Source organism: Triturus cristatus, chromosome 10 (genome assembly GCF_964204655.1).
Source record: "Triturus cristatus chromosome 10, aTriCri1.1, whole genome shotgun sequence".
Taxonomy (NCBI): domain Eukaryota; kingdom Metazoa; phylum Chordata; class Amphibia; order Caudata; family Salamandridae; genus Triturus; species Triturus cristatus.
The window spans coordinates 677,069,860-677,092,452 of NC_140593.1; the positions used below are offsets into that span (position 1 = coordinate 677,069,860).

At 52.1% G+C, this 22,593-nt stretch overlaps 1 protein-coding gene across 2 annotated transcripts in view; it reads left to right on the forward strand.

Moving 5' to 3' along the window:
* Window positions 1–22,593, forward strand: part of IFT140 (intraflagellar transport 140) — a 1,808,590-nt gene that overhangs the window by 998,022 nt on the left and 787,975 nt on the right. For both annotated transcript variants that reach the window (XM_085628169.1, XM_085628168.1), the window contains exon 16: window positions 21,418–21,589. In XM_085628169.1, the coding sequence (XP_085484295.1) occupies window positions 21,418–21,589 (172 nt within the window). The remainder of the gene's footprint in view (window positions 1–21,417; window positions 21,590–22,593) is intronic.

The window sequence follows — 22,593 nt, forward strand, 5'->3', positions numbered from 1 at the left end:
AACCCTGGACTTACTCCTTGTAAATATGCTATGTTGCCAGATTGGCTTGATCTTGTTTTCATGGCGTAGTGCCGCATTAAAACTACGTCATGACATACCACAACTGGCTGTGTCCCCTTACTTACTCAGTACCCTCCCAGAACGGAGCCGTGCAATTTCTGAGAAGACTTCCCTATTGTGCTGTAAGGGAGCGCAGAGAGGTCTCATCCAGATAGGTTTGTATGTTAGTGGAAGGTAGGGCATCTGCTCCATCGAGGTCCACATAGGAGGGGCGAAACATACTAGGTATATCTGTATTGACCCAGATTGACTCCCCCTGTGTCCAACCAGTTGCTCTACTGCGCTTTTTTGCTGTTAAGCCCAAAAGTTGTAGGGCAACAGCTGACCTGCTTTGTTGCCCTATTTGTAATATTGTTGTCGAAGGTGTAGAAAGGCAAGCGCAGCTGTATCCATATCTAAAGTCTTCAATTGTTGCTTAGTGAGTGAGAGTTGGTACCATCAGGTGAGTGATCCAAGAGAGCAGATTTCTCAGTGCTTGTGATCTGGGTCATGAGAAGGGTGTGGATCATGCCAATAAAGTGGTCCAGTCTTGCATAGGCTAGGTGTGATGCTGAGAAAAAAGTATAATCCGGTTGTGTAGGGTTTAAAACCCACCCGAAATCTACAAGCCCTAGATCTCAAATCAAGACAAACTTCCTATGCAGAGAGCCCAGTTATCCCACCCTCCAGGCTGATCCTTCTTTTACAGTGTCCGTCACTATGTTTAGGTCCTCTTCAACCAGGATTTCATGATCTGGGGATGTGTTTTTAGGTCCAGAGGAGAAAAGCTGCCTGATGAACTAGCGGAATCAGAGACTGGACCAATCTTGTTTGTTGAGGTGGGTTTTGTCAAGAATTCCTGTCATACAAGGGAAACACGCCCTTATGTAAACAGGAGAGCTGTTACATAACTCAAGGGAAACACGCCCTTATGTAAACAGGAGAGCTGTTACATAACTCAAGGGAAACACGCCCTTATGTAAACAGGAGAGCTGTTACATAACTCAAGGGAAACACGCCCTTATGTAAACAGGAGAGCTGTTACATAACTCAAGGAAAACACGCCCTATAAAGGGAGGAACCGGGAGGTACAAGGCTGTCGGATATTGTGTTTACACCGACGTACCTGCTTCGTGAAGAGCAGTGTTCCGGAGTGGTGCTCCAGTAAGGCAAGAACGGAGGTAGGTCGAGTCGTTACTCCCTGGGCCGTGTCTTGCCCCATCGTCACCTGTGAAGGACCCGGAAGCTCTACCGGTCAACCATTGAGCTTCGCTTTTTGACTCGGCTGAGTCCAAGCGCAGTGGCGCTTTTGCTGGTTGGAGTCGTAACTCCCAGCCCGACCAGAGACACAGGGACTGCCAGCTGTAACGCACACCAGGAGGTGTTTGCCGCGTTACAGACTCGGAAGTCCACAGGATCGATCGAGCGGCTGCTCTCGGTTCAGTCTTCTTGCTTGTGATTGGGGTATCGGTGACGCATCACCAGGAGGTGACTCCGCGTCCCGGTGCAGTCTGAGGAAGAGGTTGAGCGGCTGCTCCCTTCAGGTAGAGACCCCGGCTGGGTGTTTCCCTGACTCCTCGATTCTCCCCAACACTCTTCGTGCCCCTCACAGCCTACCGATTGGCATTGTCGGCCATTTCATTTCTGCCCTCTGTTGGCATACGCCGGGATCGGCGTATATGCAGAGGACGGTTAGGACCATCCGTGCTGTGGGCTGGTAACGTACTTAGCCTGGAGGATTCCAGTGACTATAACTTTTGTTTGTTCTTTGTATTTTATTTGCCTTCATTAAAAGAACTAACCCTTCACAAGTGGTTGCGTCCTCATTGTCGTGTCTGTTAAACGATCCTGAGACGTTCAGGGCGTTACAAAATATCCGACCTTAATAACACTAACTGTCTCCCGGTCGATAACAGACATGGCAACACTTGATGATGTGCTGGCTGCTTTAGCGGCCATGCAAGTTGAAGTGGCTGCCTCTAGGCAAGAAACAGCCGATGTAAAAGCCAGACTGGATGCTATCCAATTGGACCCGCTCACGCCCAGCACCTCCCTCACGAACCAGACCCCTGCGGTAGTAGTGGAAATGCCGGTAGCCATCCCCTTGGCAACACCAGAGAGGTACAGTGGGGATCCTAACACAGTGCAGGTATTCCTCACACAAGTGGCGCTACATTTATCGTGCAAACCAAAGGCGTTCCCCACGAGTCAGGCTCGTGTGGCTTTCCTTATATCCTATTTGGCTGGAAACGCGGCACAATGGGCCGTACCTCTGGTGAGCAGGGACGACCCCCTCTTATGTGATTGGGGTGCTTTTCGCGAGGAATTCCTGAAGGTATTCGACAGAAGGGCTGACTCGTACACGGCGGACCGTGAAATGCTTGAGTTGAGACAGGGATCCAACGACCTGGTGCAGTATCTCAACGCGTTCCGAAGGCTGGTTGCGGAAACCAAGTGGCCTGTTGCTAAACAGACGGCGCTCTTCCATCAAGGGCTGTGCGATGAGCTCAAGGACGCCGTGGCTCATATTGACCCTCAACCCAAGACATGTGAGGGCCTTATCAACCTGGTATTACGGCTGGAACATAGGCTAAGTGAAAGAAAGGGGGATCATGGGAGAAAAGGAAAATCCCTTCCATACTATGTGACGGTGGGAAGTCCTGAAACTTCCACCGCATCCAAGGGAGAACCCATGGACATCAGCGCAATACGAGCGAGCCTCACAGCCACGGAGAAAGAGTCACGCCGTAAACAAGGATTGTGCCTATATTGTGGCAAAAAAGGCCACTACGTACGTGAATGCCCTGCCAAACCGAAGACGTCACGTTATCGGGCCAACCGGTCGGTAACAGCCGTGGTGGACATACCGGCGGAAAACTAGAGGACTCCAAGACCAGAGAAGGGGCATCTCGGAGTCACTCATCCATCCCTTCACTTTCCAACTCGGTCACTAAGGGACAACGACACCTGTTTATCACGGTGCACGTGGGAGTGCATGACCAGTGGATACCCGTTGTGGCCATGGTGGATTCAGGGGCCACTGGCATGTTTATGGACCACAACGAGGCATGCAGGCTAGGGCTAGTGCTTCTTCCCAAAGCAGTACCCGAAGACGTCTATGCGGTAGACGGAAGGCGATTGGTGACGGGGCCCATCGGACAGCACACGGGGGTCCTTCCGATGAGATATGGGAGGAACCATTTGGAACAAATCGATTTTAACATCATCCGAGCGCCCCAATATGGCGTCATATTGGGATTGCCTTGGCTACAGAAACACAACCCCTTTGTGGATTGGCCAACACATCGCATCGAAATGACGTCACCGTATTGCATCCTGCATTGTGGAATAAGAACGGAATCCCTTGACGCAGATGAGAGCGGGAGTCAGACGGTGGCTACAGCGGCAGAAAAAGATGTGGCTCTCCCCCAGGCTTATCACAGTTTTGAGGATGTATTTGATGAGGTGAAGGCGGAAGTGCTACCACCACATAGACAGTTTGACTGCCAGATCGACCTGGTGCCAGGGGCCAGCGTTCCCAGCGGCAGGCTGTATGCCCTGACGGAGCCTGAAAACGTGCATCTCCGGGGGTACCTGGATAAACTCCTCAGGCTAGGATTCATCCGCCCGTCCAAGTCTCCGGCCGCCTCGCCACTCTTCTTCATCCCGAAGGCTAATGGGGAGCTGAGAGCCTGTGTGGACTTTAGGGCATTGAATGCGATAACCATAAAAAATCGGTACCCCTTGCCTCTCATCAGTGTACTTCTGGAACAGGTCAAGAAAGCTCGTATCTACACCAAGTTGGATTTGAAAGGGGCATACCATCTGGTGCGCATGAGGGACGGAGACGAGTGGAAGACCGCCTTTAAGACCAGGTTCGGCCTTTTTGAGTACCTCGTCATGCCGTTCGGTCTGTGCAACGCCCCGGCAGCCTTTCAGTACTTTTTGAATGAGGTATTCAGAGAGGAGTTGGATATCTACGTGGTCGTATATATCGACGACATCCTCATCTATTCGTCCAGTGTGGAGGAGCACGTACACCACGTCAAAGCTGTGCTCCAAAAGCTGAGGGAAAACATGCTGTTTTGTAAACTCAGCAAGTGTGACTTCCACGTCACATCCGTGGAATTCCTCGGAGTGATGCTGAGTCCAGAGGGACAGGAGATGGCAGAACGAAAGATCAAGGCGGTGAAAGAATGGCCGGTGCCCCAAAGCGTGAAGGACGTCCAAAGTTTCATTGGCTTCGCCAACTTTTACAGGCGGTTTATAGATGGATTTTCAGGAGTGGTGGCCCCAATCACACAGCTACTGAGGAAGTCCAAGGAGTTTGTCTGGTCCCCTGAAGCGAACAAAGCCTTTGAGGCCCTGAAAAGCGCCTTTGGTAAGGCGCCGGTGTTGGCTCACCCCGATCCGGATCTCCCCTACGTGGTGGAAGCGGACGCGTCGGATGTGGCGCTGGGGGCTATCTTGTCCCAACGCAACCACGACACAGGGGTGCTTCATCCCGTTGCGTACATGTCCCGCAAACTCAACGACGCCGAACGCAACTACCATATTGCGGAGAAGGAGCTTCTCGCAACCAAGGACGCCTTCACCGAATGGAGGCATTGGTTGATGGGGGCAAGACATGTGGTATCGGTGTACACGGACCATCGGAACCTACAGTTCATGACGGCCACTAGACACCTTTCTCCCAGGCAGCTGCGGTGGATGATCTTCTTTGCGGGGTTCAACTTCCGCATCACATATCGGCCGGGGACTGAAAACCGGAAGGCGGACGCCCTGTCCCGTCAATCTGCAGTTAAGGAACCATTGCCTGCAACCGAGCGTTCCATCATTTGCCCGGGGATGGTATTGGGGGTTATCCAACCGGATACTTTCCTGAGGGGAATAAAGAGAGGGATCAGGTCATTCGCATGGCGGAGGTGGCTCCTCAGTCACAGAGAATGGCAGCTGAAGGACGGGATACCCCTGAAGGGCAGGTGCCTATTGATACCCACGCCTAGGCTAAGGAAACAAGCATTCATCTGGTGCCATGACTCTCCATGTGCAGGTCATTTGGGCTTTGAAAAAACGGTGGCTAGCATGGGACGGCATTTCTGGTGGCCAACCATGAGAGTGGATGTCAGGAGGTGGGGACAGGAGTGTCCTACGTGTGCTACCATGAAGGCCGACCATGGCCGAACCCAAGGGCTCTTACATCCACTTCCGACCCCGGATAGACCATGGGATAGCATATCACTGGACTTCGTGGTGGGCCTACCGGTAGACCAGGGGATGACGGCAATACTGGTGGTGGTGGATTACTTGACGAAAATGGGGCACTTCATCCCCTGCAAGAGAGTCCCTACGGCCGGGGAATTGGCGTCACTACTCCTAAAGAATGTGGTACGACTGCATGGATTACCTGGGGTGATCGTGTCGGACCGGGGGTCGCAGTTTACTGCGCAATTCTGGAAGACTTGGTGCACTGCGCTGCATGTTAAGACCGCCCTGTCCACCAGCTACCACCCTCAAACGGACGGCCAAACCGAGCGCCTGAACCAAACGCTCAAACAGTATCTGCGATGTTTTGTGGACCAGGGCAGGGAAGAATGGGTCGACTTGCTATGGGTTGCAGAGATAGCCTATAACAACGCCACTCACAGCTCCACACAGTCATCTCCGTTCTATAGCAACTATGGCCAACATCCCAGGTTCTTGCCATTTCTACATCCGTTCAGAGAGGACAGGATTCCCGCCACAGCGGACAGGGTGGCACACATAAAAGACACGTTGATGCGCTCAAGGGCTGTCCTAATAGAGGCCAAGAGAAGATACAAGGCTGCGGCAGATAGGAAGAGAAGGCCCGGGCCACTGTACCGCACTAGAGACTACGTCTGGATATCCACAAGAAACATGAGGTTTCGAAAGAACAGTGTGTTCCATCCCAAGTACATGGGCCCCTATCGAATTACCAAGTGTATGGGTCCCGTGAACGTGAAGGTGTGCTTGCCCCAGTCATTGCGGATACACCCTGTCTTTCATGTATCATTGCTCAAACCAGCACCCTCCAAGCCGTCTGGGACACCTAGGCCGGTATGCGTGGAGTCGGAGGTGGGGTATGAAGTGTCGGGCATACGGGCGTCCAAATGGCGCAGGGGGAAGCTGTGGTACCTGGTTGCGTGGAAAGGCTATGGCCCGGAGGAGCATTCATGGGAACCGGCTGAAGGGGTTCATGCTCCGCGCTTGGTCTCCTTGTTCCATCGGCGTTTTCCTGCCAGCGCTGGACCCGTGGGGAGCCGCTGAGAGGGAGGATGTACTGTCAAGAATTCCTGTCATACAAGGGAAACACGCCCTTATGTAAACAGGAGAGCTGTTACATAACTCAAGGGAAACACGCCCTTATGTAAACAGGAGAGCTGTTACATAACTCAAGGGAAACACGCCCTTATGTAAACAGGAGAGCTGTTACATAACTCAAGGGAAACACGCCCTTATGTAAACAGGAGAGCTGTTACATAACTCAAGGAAAACACGCCCTATAAAGGGAGGAACCGGGAGGTACAAGGCTGTCGGATATTGTGTTTACACCGACGTACCTGCTTCGTGAAGAGCAGTGTTCCGGAGTGGTGCTCCAGTAAGGCAAGAACGGAGGTAGGTCGAGTCGTTACTCCCTGGGCCGTGTCTTGCCCCATCGTCACCTGTGAAGGACCCGGAAGCTCTACCGGTCAACCATTGAGCTTCGCTTTTTGACTCGGCTGAGTCCAAGCGCAGTGGCGCTTTTGCTGGTTGGAGTCGTAACTCCCAGCCCGACCAGAGACACAGGGACTGCCAGCTGTAACGCACACCAGGAGGTGTTTGCCGCGTTACAGACTCGGAAGTCCACAGGATCGATCGAGCGGCTGCTCTCGGTTCAGTCTTCTTGCTTGTGATTGGGGTATCGGTGACGCATCACCAGGAGGTGACTCCGCGTCCCGGTGCAGTCTGAGGAAGAGGTTGAGCGGCTGCTCCCTTCAGGTAGAGTCCCCGGCTGGGTGTTTCCCTGACTCCTCGATTCTCCCCAACACTCTTCGTGCCCCTCACAGCCTACCGATTGGCATTGTCGGCCATTTCATTTCTGCCCTCTGTTGGCATACGCCGGGATCGGCGTATATGCAGAGGACGGTTGGGACCATCCGTGCTGTGGGCTGGTAACGTACTTAGCCTGGAGGATTCCAGTGACTATAACTTTTGTTTGTTCTTTGTATTTTATTTGCCTTCATTAAAAGAACTAACCCTTCACAAGTGGTTGCGTCCTCATTGTCGTGTCTGTTAAACGATCCTGAGACGTTCAGGGCGTTACAGGTTTCTTGTAGGAGGCGGACATCACAGGATGATTTGCGTATGAATGTGAGCAGCGCCAGGCATTTTGCTGGAGCTTTAAGGCCTCGAACATTGAAGCTCAGTATCTTTACCATGTGGATTAGAGTTGTGATGAGTAATGTCCCAGTCCCCCCCCATTGCCTAGTCTATCCCTCAAGTGTGTAGTCCTAGTTTCTGATGGATACATCTGCCTGTGGATTCCTCACCTCTTGAATTACCCCATGCGCAACATTCCACGAAAACTTTTTTACAGCTCTCCCACGTCGACGACTTCACAATGGCACAGCACCGCTCGCTACTCCGCCTGATGTCTTCGAGAGCCATAAGAAAACCTTGTCGGCGTGCTGACGTCAATTCCTTTTTTTCCATGCCTTTGACGCGTAATGTTTTCTAGGACTCTCCATTTCTTTGTGGCTTTAACATTGTGATGGTTGATCTGTAATTGTATCAGTTAGATGGCTGCTCAGAAAAAGTCATTGTTCAAACCTTCTAGGGAAGGTGGGGATCATATGTCCATCACAGACCGTCACAATGATTGCCTTTGGTGCCTGTCGTCTGACCATGACGTCAAGGGATGCTCTTCGTGTCGTCATGTGAACCTGGCGGCCATCAAGGAGAGGGAAGCGAAACTGTTCATGGCTTGGGCGAAGAAGCAGAAGAGAGGTCGGAAGAGGACAAAATCGAGGTCGAAGTCGCCAACTCCACACACCTCGAAGTCATTGAGGAAGCATAAGAAGACGCAGCATCATGGGTCCAAGCGTCGCTCTTCTAAAGACAAGGTGCCGAAGTCGAGGTCCCCAGCCCTGCTGCAGCACAGGAAGGATGACATCTCGCCTTCCCCTTCACCGCAGGTGCCTCTGGTGCATTCTCCGACTCTGAGGGACTCTCCCTGGCGCCCAGGGAAGCGACTCCTTCACCTTCTGCTTTTCCGCCCCCAGCTGCGGTGTCTCTGGCGCCGCAGCCAGAACCAGCCTTGCGACCTCGGACAGTTGCAGATCAGGTGGTTCTGGATCCGCACCTTTTCCGGCTCCAGGTGCGGCTCCTTTGCATTTTTTAAATGCAATCTATGGCATGTTTTCTAGGGTGGATAACCTATCCGGTGCATCTGGTGGCCCCGTGGGACTGCTTTCCTTCAACATGGGCATACCCCATCATTATGCCCAGGCACTCTTCATGCCTTTCATGCCAATGACTCCGTCCAGGCCTCTCCCGACGCCGAGATTCTCGATGCCAATCCCGTCCCAGGAGGTAAGGATGGACTATTCTCCGGCGCCGTCGGGCTCAGGTCCGGTGCCGTCTCGACTTTGTGAGGCGCCTCCAGCCGTCCCTGAAGGGCCTCCATTGACACCGGCTCCAAATTCACCGCCGCCGCGTCTGGCACCGCTGACACCAATACCGAAGATAGGATCAAGAAGGGAGGTTCAGAGGCTTCTGGAAGAGGAGGAATTCCAGGAGCAACAGGAAGTAGCGGAGGGAGGGGAGATACTGGATCCCATGCATGATTTTGAATGGCTTCAGGAAGGCACTCTCTTCTCCCTAAGCTCTTCCTTCTCAGGAGGTTTATTCCTACCATTCTGTTATAAAGAAGGCTGCTGACCTTCTGTATTTACAGTTGCCCATCGCAGAGGTCAAATCAAACATTTTGATGGAGGTTCCTCACTTCCCTTCATCAGTGATGGAACTCTTGTTCCGGTCAATGAAGCATTGACGGAACCCATCTTAGAAGTTTGGCAAAAACCTATGTCTGCCCCAGCTGTATCCATGACGGTGGCAAGATGATACAAAGTTGCGCCTGGCAGGCAGATGTATCTATCAGAAGAACAAGTTAGTTACCTTCAGTAATGCTTTTTCTGGTGGATACAGTATCTGACTGTTGATTCCTCACTAACCCGCCCGCCTTCCCATACCAAAAATAATTTTAAGTATGACTTTCTTGTATTTCAAGGTCACTTGAAATGATATGATGCTTGTCTCTAGGACATATTTTCGAATTTCCGGTTTCCTTTCTTGTTTGAATCATATTCTATGTATATTTGTGCATATATTGTATATGGTGTATACTTGTGAAATGTTGTCGGTTCACACGTTCGCCTTGAAGGCACGGAAATAATGGGTGGAACTGTCGTCAGCACGCTGACAAAAGTCTTCTTATGGCTCTGATGATGTCACGCCGAGTTGCGAGTGGGGCCATGCCATTGTGACGTCCTCGTCAACGTGGGAGAGCTGTGAAAAAGTTTCTGTGGAATGTGGTGCACGGGGTAATACAAAAGGTGAGGAATCCACAAGCAGAACCTGTATCCACCAGAAAAACCATTACCAAAGGTAAGTAACTTGTTCGTTTGGATCCCTGCTATAGTAGTACTTCAGTTTTAAATTGTGTGTCCCTGGCCCAACAACAATATAACAACGTGTTCACAGCCGCTCTCCCCCCTCTGTGAAGTACTCTTTACATGGGTTGGGGCTTTCAGCCCAGCCCATTGGGTCCATCGTCGTGTCCGTCTGCAGCAAATAAATTCCCCCCTCCTTGCACCTGCCCACCACCCTGCAGTGACCCATTGAACTGTTTCTAACCCCCCTCCAACCTCGGGACACCGCTAGTCTGGTGTAATCACCTTTGTCCATGGAGTCAGCCTTATTTCAGCTCCATACGTGGGGTAAAGTCACTTGCATTAGTCCCCCTCCTCAGTGTTATTTTCCTGAAGTTTGTCTATAATTGCTTTGTCTCTCTCACTGTATTTCGTCTTGAGAGGGCCTATGTCAAGCGTGTTTGATCAGAATCGAAGCCCACTGGCTCAGTCCACGGCGTGCAGCTTCCGAGTTCGTTACGTGAAAGTGGTCAGTGTAGGAAGCTGGATATTTATGCAGTGTACCAAATGTAGGGGTACATCATGAAAATATCCCAGATTACCATTCTTGGTTTACAGGGGCTTTAATAATCCCAAGTGCTTTTCTAGGGTTAGTGTGGGAGAGCAGTTTAGGCTTATCATAAGGGAGTTTTGAACACACACAGTCAGTAAATGAGAAACACACTCAATAAGAAATCCGAGACCAATTTAGAAAAATAACACACTATTTTATATAATATTTAGATACCAGATCTACGGGATCGGTAAGTATATTAGATGTTGCCTGAGCATGAGCCTCCAATGCAGTAATGTTATCCTATGGGAGGAAAAAACATGTACTGCACAGGTATATATGCAAAAGGTTGTAGAAAGTATCCTTTAGGGTTTAAGGTGCTTAGGGCCCAGGGTCCAAGAAACAACCAGCACCCCACTGCTCTGGGGTGTCTGGGTGCCGAGGTGCTGGTCGTGCTTCTATCCTTGAGCACTATGCAGTAAAGTTTAAAACAACAGAGTCTGCAAGAGGGGACTTGGGGACAAGTCTAGCAGACCCAGTTGAGGGCTCGGCTCATGGGGGCTCCTAGACCAAGGGAACGCAGGCAGAAGTCGTGTACTCTGGCTGTGGGGCTCAGGTGCAGAGGTGCTGGCTGGCTGGCCACTTAGCTTTGGAGGCTCTCACGGTTCTTAGGTTACCTGCAGAGGAGGTAAAGGAAACACAGTAGGGTCACTCTGTGTGAAGCTTGTCTCCCCTGAAGTCACTTGAGGTGCAGGTAAGTTTTTGCGGCAGTGGTGTTCGGATTGAACACAAACAAGCCTTGTTTGCTGCAAATGCTCCTGTACCAGGGTATTGGTGCGGGGCAGTGCCTGGGAGTCTTGGCATCTTCAAACTTGGCAGGGAGAAGGATCTGACCTCCTGGAGTGCTGCTTCCTTGGTGGGCCTGATGGCCAGTAACACAGTGGACTGGGCAGATGCTTTTCGGTGCCTGCAGCTGCAGGAGGATGGCTCCTCAACCCCAAGGGAGATGGTGCTTGGCTTGCGAAGTACTGAACAGCCTTCAAGGTTTTGGGAAGGCAGGACAAGTTGTTTCTTGCAATTGTCTGGAGAGCAACAGCCAGGCAATGTTTGGCACCAATTTCATGGCTGGTCTACAGTTTTTTCGTCATTGACTCTTCTTTGTCCTTCTTCTGTTCCAAGGCAAACTAATCTATGTTCCTGGTGACAGAAGGCCATCTAAATACTGAATTTAGGGGCGTTAAGGGAAGTGTAAGCTAGTAGCTAATGGGCTACTTACCCTCTATATGACCACTTCCTGTGGAGAGTGGGCATAAACCTGACCCAGAGTTCCTAGTTTCACCAAAACAAGATGGTGAAACTCTTCTTCGAGCGTCCACTTCAGTTGACCCACCTTAGGGGTGTGCCTAGCCTGGTAGTGCAACACACCTTCGGACTAGCTAATTTTCCCACCTGCTCTGGTGCCAAATTGGCGCTCGGGGCGGGGGGTGACATTCCCAAGGTCTGGAGGAAGCCAGGGTCGCATATCAAAGGCGGTAAAGGCTTTGAAGCCTGTGGCCTAGGTATGCTAATTCATTAGCCATCCTGCTGGAGAGGTGTAGTCTCCTCCCTCCGGAGCAGACATTGTTTCTGATCTCTGAGAGTTTTGGCTGTTCCAAGCAAGAGGTCAAAATTTCATCTGTGGTGGCAGGCTGGAAAACAGTATGGATTTATTAAGACGAGGTGTTTGATCCCAAACACCATTATTTTCAGTGAAGCCATCATGTAGGTGGGTACTTGTGATGACCAATGCCCAGTACATGCCTTTAGGATGGTTGTCCTGATCATTTTCAGTATCTAATAATCAAAGTAGACACCACAGGGGCATACCTGCTCATGCAGATGTGCCCTTACTTATAATATAATAAACCATGCCTTAGGGCTCTTCAAGCCTGCTGTAAGGGTGACTTGCATATATTACATGCAGTGTATGGGCATTGCACACAGGAAGTGTGCAATGTCTTGTTTTCAGAAGGGCTTACGCCCTTTCACTCATCCTGCAGTGGCAGTCTGCATGTTGTTTTTGTGTGGGTTCCTTAGGGTGGCATAAACCATGCTGCAGCCCTTAGGGACCCTCTTTAGTACCCATGCCCTAGGTACCAGAGGTGCCATTTACTAGGGACTTATAAGGGTGCTAAAACCCTTGCCAATTGGGTTACAATTGAACATGTCAGTTTTAGTGGAACGAACACTGGCACAGGAGCCTGGTTAGCTGGCTTCAGTGCACTGTCCGAGTTGAAAAACTAGCACCTAGTAGGTCAAATGGGGGCTAAAAGTGGGGGCACATCTGCAGAGAAGTCCAGCTTCCTGCAGTCAGGGAGGAGTCTCGCAGATGGTCTGGCAGGTCTAGTATTATGTGAGCCTCTGATGGGGTTCAAATTGGTCGCACCAGAGACAATAAAAGTCAAGCTAAATGGGTTTCCCCAGTGGTATGATATGCCTTTTTCTGCAAGGTAGGCAGTGGCGGCTTGGAATTGTCACTGCCTCTGAAATGAAGACAGATCCTGGTAAAGTGTGGCCCGCTCAAAATAGACCGTCCGGCCTTGCGAACCGCTATCATTATGGTTACCTTGAGTGTGTTGCAGTTGAACATCTTTCATAGCCAGGCCAGAGACATATGTGAAAGAGGCATTTGTCATAATCGTCTAGAGCCTCTGCATCAACCTTACTTGGTATTCCTTTGATGCGTATGTGCGACCGTCATGATCTTTTTCGCAGATCTTAAGTAGTCTCTGTAGGTATGTGTTTTGATCGCAGAGTTCCACGACATTTTTCCAGAAAACCTCCAGTTCTTCCTCCCTGGAGTCTCCTGCGGCCTCCAGTGTGGAGACCCACTGACCCAGGTTTCCCCATTCATGTTCATTTCCTTGATGATGTCTTTTCTCAGTGCTGCTGTATCACTGGGAAGTTTACCAAAGAGTTCTTCCATGATGGTGCAGGTAAGGGGTGTCTCCGTCAAGGTCTGTGTTAATTTGTGCAGGGAGGTCTCCGTATTATTCTTGTGTATCCCAGCCTCGTTACTCTTTTTTTGCAGCTGCCTTGCTTAAATTAGCCTGTAAGTTTGCATCTTTTTTGTGTTTTGCGGAGTCTATAGTTGAGGTGTTTTGCTTCACTGCATGGCAGATCTGAAAAAAACACGTTAGTTAGATTCCTCACCTTAGAATATCCCCAGGCGTCAGACTGGATCCGGAAGATTTTTCGTCAGCAATACCCCTTGCGCGTCGCTAGGCGTCGTCTGCGGCTCCGCGTCCGTCGTCGGCGTCGTGCGCCGTAATGACGTCGTCGGAGTACTTAGACGCCGCCCTCGCGCGCTGACGTCAGTTCTTCTCTTTTCCACGCCAGTAAGCGCAGATCCGGGAGAGCTACCCCTTTAGTCATTTTTTGACTAACTTTTTCGATCCTTTTTGATCTTGTCTCGACTTTGGTGCCGGTAGGATGCCTGGTTTTAAAGCCTGTGCTGACTGTAGCCGCTTGATGTCGGTTACGGACCATCACCGCCGGTGCCTTTACTGCTTGGGCCTCGACCACGACGCGGAGTCGTGTTCGGACTGCAAGGCCCTGACCTCGAAGGCTAGACGGGAGCGGTCCCGTAAGCTTCTCGAGATTCGCCACTCGGCTCCGCGAGCCTCTCGATCCCGGTCCAGGAGGAGGTCCAAGGATCGGTCGCGGAGCCGCAGCCGACGTCACCATCGGTCGTCGGGATCCAAGTCTTCGGCTAAGTCGAAGCATTCCAAGAAGTCCAAGAGGCGACACCGCTCTTCGGACTCCCCTCGCCGGTCGCGCGACTCGGCCGAGGGTCAGGGTGGTTCCACCCCCGCGGCTCCGGCGGAGCCGCAGGCGCCGCGCAAGTCCCCATACCCACCGGTCCCTGGGACTGACGCGACGCCGGCGGAAGTCAGTCCCTTCCTCTCGGCCATGAGGAGCCTGGCTCCGCCGTCGACGCCCGCTGGCGCGCCTTCGGGCCCCGCGGACCCGACTGGGCTGCCTTGCCTGCCGGCGGCTCCGGCGCCGTTTACGGCTCCGGCCTCGACGCCGCAAGCGCCCGAGGGACCCGTTCCCGAGTCCCCGCCGACGCCGGTCGACCTCGTCACGCCTCCTCTGCCGGCGTCGACACTGGTACCACCCCCTACGCCGACTCCGCTCGACGTCGAGCCTCAGTTCAGTCCCGCTCCGGGCCCGGCGCCGATAAGGCGTCGATGGACGCCGTGTTCGGCGCCGCTGGAGACACATTTTGTCTAACGCCCGGCTCCGCTCCTTCCTCCTGTATACCAGGAATCGGATGATGGGGACAACTGGGAGGGATCCGAGGATCCTATGGCCGCTCAGGCTCAAATGTCACAGGACTGGGCAGATGAACTGGGGGAGGCCAGTGGCCTGGATACCTCTCCGGACACTGGATTCGTCTCTCCTCCGACTGTGGCTTCGGAGGAGGGCGCTGCTTTCTCTGTGGTGCTGCGCAAGGCGGCCGCAGCCCTTGGGCTCGAGCTACCTGCCGTGGCTGTGAGGACTAACGTCCTCACTGAGGTGCTTCAGTCTGCAGCAAGCTCCACTGAGCCTCTGCTGCAATTCAATGAGGCCCTCATTGACGTTCTGCAGGGCACCTGGTCCAAGCCCTCCACAGTTCCTCCTGTGGACAGGAACGTCGCCAGGCGCCACCGCCCTGCTCCGGGCGACCCCAGTTTTCTGTCCCAACACCCTACCCCCGAGAGCCTGGTTATCCAGGCCTCTACCTCCCAATCCTCCTTCCCGACCGCCCCGCCGGACCGGGATTCCAAGAGACTGGAACAGTTTGGCAAGAAGCTGTTCTCCTCCCTTAGTCTGGGCCTGCGGTCTTTGAACACCGCCTGTCTCTTGGACCGTTATTCCCACTCTCTGTGGGATGCGGTGGAGGACGTGCTGCCCCTGTGTCCGGAGGAGGTCCGGACACGACTTACCCAGGCTCTGGCCGATGGGAGGGATGCAGCGCGACATGCTATCCGATGTGGGCTTGACACTACGGACTCGCTGGGTAGGGAAATTTCTACCACAGTGGCGCTTAGACGTCACGCCTAGCTGCGGTCCACGTCATTTTCGGGCGATGTCCAGAGCACTCTCATGGACATGCCCTTTGATGGCACTCGCCTTTTTGGCGAGAAAGCGGACAGTGCGCTGAATCGCTTTAAGGACTCCCGGGCTACGGCCAAGTCCTTGGGCCTCTCGGCCCCGCGGTCGCAAACTTCCGCCTTTCGCCCCTTTCGTGGCCAAGGAAGGAGTGCCTCCTCACGTACGCCTAGCCACCAGCCGCAGAACCAACCTGCGCGCGGTCGCGGACGTGGTTTCCGCCGAGGTGGTTCTGGAGGATGACGAGGTCAGCCCACATCCACCCTGGCAGCATCCGCCTCAAAGCCTTCCTAGTCCGAGCTTTCAGGCCCATTCCACGCCAGTGGGCGGCAGAGTTCGCCATCACCTGCTCCACTGGCGGTCCATCACATCGGACAGGTGGGTGCTGCAAATTGTCCGAAGGGGCTACTCCCTCCCCTTCGAGACGACCCCTCCAGCCATGCCACCGCAGCACCACCGTATCTCGGGGGATCATTTGAATCTGCTCCACGAGGAAGTTTCGGCCCTCTTGGCCAAGGGGGCTGTCGAGCGCGTTCCGAGCCCAGAAGTAGGTTGTGGTTGTTATTCCCACTACTTTCTGGTTCCCAAGAAGGGCAAAGGGGGCCTACGCCCTATCTTGGACCTACGGAACGTCAATGCCTTCCTCCGAAAGGAGAGGTTCAAGATGTTAACTTTGGCTCAGGTTCTAGCTGCCCTAGACCCCGGAGACTGGATGGTAGCGTTGGACTTGCAGGACGCATATTTCCACATCTCCGTCCTGCCGGCCCACCGGCGTTACCTGCGGTTCACGGTGGGCCAAGAGCACTTTCAGTTTACCGTGCTCCCCTTCGGCCTCACCAATGCCCCTCGGGTGTTCACGAAGGTGATGGCGGTGGTCGCAGCTCATCTGCGCAGATCAGGGGTTCCAGTCTTCCCCTATCTCGACGACTGGTTGTTGAAGGCGGGCTCGCCCCAGACAGTCGTCTCCCACCTCCAGACTACGGCGGATCTCCTGCATTTGCTGGGATTTTCCATCAACGTGCCGAAGTCACACTTGAGTCCCTCTCAGAAGCTCCTCTTCATCGGAGCGGTTCTCGATTCGGCGCAGTTCCGGGTCTATCCGCCGGAACAGCGGGTCCGGGATATTCAGGCCCTGATTCCCATCTTTCGGCCTCTATCCTGGGTTTCGGTCAGGCTAGTGTTGCGGCTTCTGGGGCTGATGGCCTCCTGCATCCTACTAGTGCATCACGCCAGGCGGCGCATGCGGGCTCTGCAGTGGGACCTGAAGTTTCAGTGGGCCCAGCATCACGGCAACCTGTCCGACCATGTCTTGATCTCGGAGGGCACTGCACAGCAGTTGCAGTGGTGGCTCACGGACCGCGATTGGGTCATGGGCAGAAGCCTCTCCGTTCCCCAACCGGAGCATGTCGTACTGACGGACGCGTCCCTCGTAGGATGGGGTGGCCATATGGGAGAGGCGGAGATCAGAGGCCTCTGGTCTCCGGTGGAGTCTCGTCTCCACATCAACCTGTTGGAGTTGAGAGCGTTCCGGCTTGCACTGAAAGCCTTCCTTCCCTCTGTCAGGGGAAGTGTCGTGCAGGTGTTCACGGACAACACCACCGCCATGTGGTATTGCAACAAACAGGGCGGGGTGGGGTCGTGGACCCTTTGTCAGGAGGCTCTGCGCCTCTGGACGTGGCTGGAACACCAGGGCGTCACCCTAGTGGTTCAACATCTGGCGGGCTCTCTGAACGCCAGAGCAGACGAACTCAGCCGCCGGTGCATGATGGATCACGAATGGCGTCTGAACTCCGAAGTGGCGCAAGGTCTCTTTCAGCAGTGGGGAGAGCCTTGGTTAGATCTATTCGCCACCGAAGAGAACGCGCAATGTCAGCAGTTCTGCGCGTTGGAATTTCCAAGGCGGCACTCTCTCGGCGACGCTTTTCGTCACGAGTGGAGTTGCGGTCTGTTGTACGCCTTTCCGCCTATACCACTTCTGCCCAGAGTGCTGAAGAAGATCAGGCACGACCGGGCCCAAGTCATCTTGGTGGCTCCGGATTGGGCACGAAGGTACTGGTATCCCGAGCTACTCAGTATGTTGACCGATCCTCCGATACGTCTGCCCCTTCGGGAGGATCTTCTGTCGCAGCAGCAGGGGACGGTCCTCCACCCGAACCTGTCCAGCCTCCACCTCCATGCGTGGAGACTGAGCGGCGGCAGTTGATGCCATTTGACTTGCCTCCTGAAGTCTGTGATATCATTCTGGCAGCCAGGCGTCCCTCCACAAAGACGGTATACGCCTGCCGGTGGAACAAATTTGTGGCATGGTGCACAGCAAAGGCTGTGGATCCCCTTTCCGCCCCTCTTTCTGAGGTTCTCCTCTTTCTTCTTTCTTTGGCCCGGCAGGGCTCTGCCCTGGGCACCCTGAAAGGTTATCTTGCTGCCATCTCTGCCTTCTTGCGGCTTCCTGATCAGCCTTCTCTTTTCAAGTCCCCTGTAGTTAAACGCTTTCTAAAGGGCATTACTCACACGTTCCCTCCTGTCCCTTTTGTAATGCCTCAGTGGGACTTGAATCTTGTTCTCACATTTCTAATGTGCGCTCCCTTTGAGCCTCTTCATAATTGTCCTCTTCGTCTGCTGACGCTTAAGACTGCTTTTCTGGTAGCCATCACCTCGGCTAGACGGGTGAGTGTGCTCCAGGCTTTATTTTCAAAGCCTCCTTTTCTCTCTGTTCATCCGGACAAGGTTGTCCTTCGGCCTCGTCCCTCCTTTCTTCCGAAAGTGGTGACTCCATTTCATCTTGGGCAGTCTGTCACCTTGCCCACCTTCTTTCCGCCTCCGCATCCTTCCAAAGAGGAAGAGAGGCTCCACCGTCTGGACCCAAAACGTGCGCTCTCCTTTTATTTGGACTGCACAAAGCAGTTCCGGGTGGACGACCAACTTTTCGTTGGATACGTGGGTGCTAAGAAGGGGAAAGCTGTGCACAAACGGACCATCTCTCGGTGGGTCGTTTTGTGCATCAAAATGTGTTACTCCTTGGCAAAAAAGGACCCTCCTGTTGGGCTGCGCGCCCATTCCACTCGGGCCACAGCGGCTACTACTGCTTTGGGACGGGGTGTCCCTTTGCAGGACATCTGTCAGGCGGCGACGTGGGCTTCGCTACACACGTTTGCCAGGCATCATTGCCTTGACAGCCAAGTCCGGAGGGATGGCTTCTTTGGCCGTTCTGTCCTCCAGGACTTTCTGGTGTGATCTTGGTTCGCAGACCCACCACCGGGGATGGTATTGCTTGGGTATCTATTCTAAGGTGAGGAATCTAACTAACGTGTTTCTTTCAGATGAACAAGTTACTTACCTTCGGTAACGATGTATCTGTAAGAAACATTAGTTAGTTAGATTCCTCACCGACCCACCCATCCTCCCCGTTCTGCGAACTGACATCTAGGGTTAAGGCTATCCCTTTCAGGGCCCTAGAATTTTTTGGCACCAGTATCGGTATCTTGCATGGCTCTGCGTTCCTGGCGCAGAAGGCTATGTACAAGAACTGACGTCAGCGCGCGAGTGCGGCGTCTAAGTACTCCGACGACGTCATTCCGGCGCACGACGCCGACGACGGACGCGGAGCCGCAGACGACGCCTAGCGACGCGCAAGGGGTATTGCTGACGAAAAATCTTCCGGATCCAGTCTGACGCCTGGGGATATTCTAAGGTGAGGAATCTAACTAACTAATGTTTCTTACAGATACATCGTTACCGAAGGTAAGTAACTAGTTCGACAGGAGGTGAGATCAAATAACAGGTGGAGGGTGCAGTCAGGCGGCAATGTGATCCCCCTTCTAGGATGTTGCAGCCTCTCTAGCTGCATCGGGTGTCAGACCCAGGACTGCACAAGAATCACCCGGATCAAATTGTATCATAGAACGTCCTGAGGGTCCAATATCGGCAGTCCAGGGCGGGCCATCATCTACTAGGTCCCATATCTCAGTCTCACTACTCCTCTTGCGGGTGCCCCCTGCCAGGCTTGCACACCTCAGCACTGGTCGATATATCGCCCACTGAGTGCAGTTGGAGTCCAAAGTACCTCCCAAAGTTTTATGGGGGTGGGCATGCTTCTGCTTTCCAATTTGGGATCAGCCTGTGTCCTTCTCGCTCTCATCAGCCCTTTCTTCCCCAGCCGAGTTTAATGAGCCAGAGGCAGTGTAGGCAATCAGCTCAATGGTCCTCTGGCACTCTTACCCTGGCTGCCATCTCACCTCTACCTGGCAGCACTGTCCTCCAGTGATGGACTCTACTGCCTTGTGTGCCCCGCACACATGATTCGTCATCTTTACACTCCCCAGGGTCTTGCAAGGAATGCACTCCCTGGGGTGCTCTTCGTTTCCACCGCTGGCCAGTCTCCGCAATGGTCCAGCTTGCCATCTCCAAAGTGCTCTCTCGAGTCTGTGGTCCAGAGGAGGGGGCTGCTTCCTTCCTTACCCCAGAAGTACATGCGTGAATTTCCCCCAGCGGTCGCCTACTTTCAGTGCGACTGCCAATTTCCTCTGTGTGGTCCTCTCAACTCACTGGCTGCGAGGCCGAATTCTCTGCAGCCTAGGGTTCCCCGGGTGTTTCCAGGTAGTTGACCGGTTGCTCCCATCCTCAGCTACTCCAATCAAATGGTCGGTGGCCCCAGGAAAAGCAGCGGAAATCAGCGCTAAATGGGCACGGCATGGAGTGGGGAGAAAGAGTCTTCAGTCTGTCACCATCTTGGATTTGCCACCATGTTGGTGTATTTTAAAGTTTATCTAAGTGAAATTCAGTATAAAAAAAAGACCTATGATGATGGGTAAATGTAGCCTCTGATAGGATGCAGGTGTAAATGGTCTGTATTTAAAAAAAACATTTTCCAAATAAAATCTGTATTGAAAAATACGTGCCAATATTCCACACACAGCCAAGACTATTCCAGTGTGAATTACTTTTATTAATTTTCATATGGAGAGATATGATTACAAGTAAGTACCTTTTCCTTTTTGGTTATTATTATTATTTTTGGCTCCACTGGAGCACTGGAAAAAACAGGTGAAAGTGAAGTTGCCAGCTTCTATTGCACGTTATATATGGCTTCTGAGGTGAGTTCCAGTGGAGTCCCTTGGCTTCACCAGTGAGAGTCCCATCTATTGTAAGTGGTTTGCTGTTGGTGGGAAAAATGTGAGGGGCCAGTCTAGCATGTGGGATGAAGTTTCATGTATGCAGGAAGTGACTTGTACTTCAGAAATAGTGTAACAAAAAGTGAGCATTCACTTTTTTTCAGGGGTAGGGGTGATGGGTCCAGGAATTTTCTGTGTTTGTGGAGACCATAAACTCTACGACTTACAGTCACAAATGTGTTCTTGTATCCAGATCACTTGAAGCAGAGGGCCTGCCATGTGCGCAGAGCAAGACTGCCACATTGTATAATTTCTGTCTGACACCCCAGCCTGCTAATTGAACTTGTTTGGAAATAGTATAATAAAAAACTTGATAAATTTAGATGTTTCTGAGTCAACCGAAATGAAGTCCTAGAGGATATCAGTGACCATAGGGACCAATGAAGAACATTTAGCATTTTACATAACTACCACTTTCTTGTTGTCCTTTTTTATCCTATTATAAGTGTTCTCTTTATACTTACCTGTAAATAAAAGATACTGTTGTAGAAGATTTAGCACTAACTGCTGATTGAGTTTCAACGTTAGCTACTGTTTCGTGCTGTATTTGAGTTTCTATCCCTGCCACCTCCTTGGCTTCTCAACCACGCTAACCTTGGAGAGTCAACTCCGTAAAGAGGAAAAAATGGTTTTCCAATTGAGGTACAAGAATGTGTAGAGAACCTAAGGCTCTCTAGGTTAAACACACATTGCTCTGACTGCCCCAGGACCCCAGGAAAGGGACTCACAGGCAATGCAGACATCCATTTCTATGCTGTTACTCCATGGCCACAACTGCCTTGTCAGTGTGAGAAGCGCTTGATGGTTTGTTGTTCTGCAGTGTTGTCTATAACCAAGATTCTCCTTTAACATGTAATTTTTTTATTTGTAGAAATGAACTGGAGAATACAAACCTGTTGCACCGCATACCCATAAGTCACTTCTGGGATCAGAGTGAACCACGACTGATTGTCTGTGAAGCAGAGTTGGCAGTCCCAGGCACAAAGGAAGAGAAGCACACCAGACATGCAAATGAGAAGAATCTTGAAAGGACTGGGAACATGGTACTTATGTCTTTGATGATATTGCTGCTCTTTCCAGCCCCTAGGGTTTAATACATAATGCAAATCCAGTGGGGTCAGTATTTCAAGAGCATGAGTGGAAACATGAGGGCAAGAGGAGGAGAGAATGTGTGCGTGTAATCTAGAGGGATGGGAACAGTAGCATAGAAAGCAGTTGTAAAAAAAAGATGAAGGAGAAAGAAAAGGGATGTGAAAGATATATCAAAGAGGCTGGAATGCAAGGAGCAGACAGCATGTGAGAGCAAGATAGAATTGAGAAAAAACAAGAAATAGGGAGAAACAAGGGTACAAAAGAGGATTTGATAGAGAAAGTGACTAAATGAGAACTTAAAATTAATGATGGGTAGTGAGTGTATGGGTGAGAGAGGAGGTAAGAAAATTGTTACATAGCTTTGGTGTATAACTTGACAGGGCTGATTACATTTTTTTTATTCACTTCTTGATTTCGATGCGATGGCATTAAACGTTTCTTTGACCTTGCCAGATGTTGAGTTATTCAGTAATACAAAAGGGGGTGGTGATGGACGGAGCATCAAAACCAATCAAATACTCACACCCAGTCAACAGATCTGGGTTTGATCCATCACCGTTCTTTAGCCCACTCTGCCACCCCAGTTCAGACATGGCCATATGCAAATCAGTCTGACCCTGTGCCTCGTGGGAACAGTCCAGCCCGAACTGCCAAGCCATGTCTTCCCTGGAACGGAAACAAGCTTCCTAGGACCGGTTTCTGGCATTTCAGCCATCTTCAGCCAGGCTTGCTTGAATCCAGTGGCAAAGTGAGCAAGGGACTCACGTCTGAGCATACCCTGCCAACGTATGGCGAACAAAGTGATACAAAAGGGGGTGGTGATGGACGGAGCATCAAAACCAATCAAACACTCACACCCAGTCAACAGATCTGGGTTTGATCCATCACCGTTCTTTAGCCCACTCTGCCACCCCAGTTCAGACATGGCCATATGCAAATCAGTCTGACCCTGTGC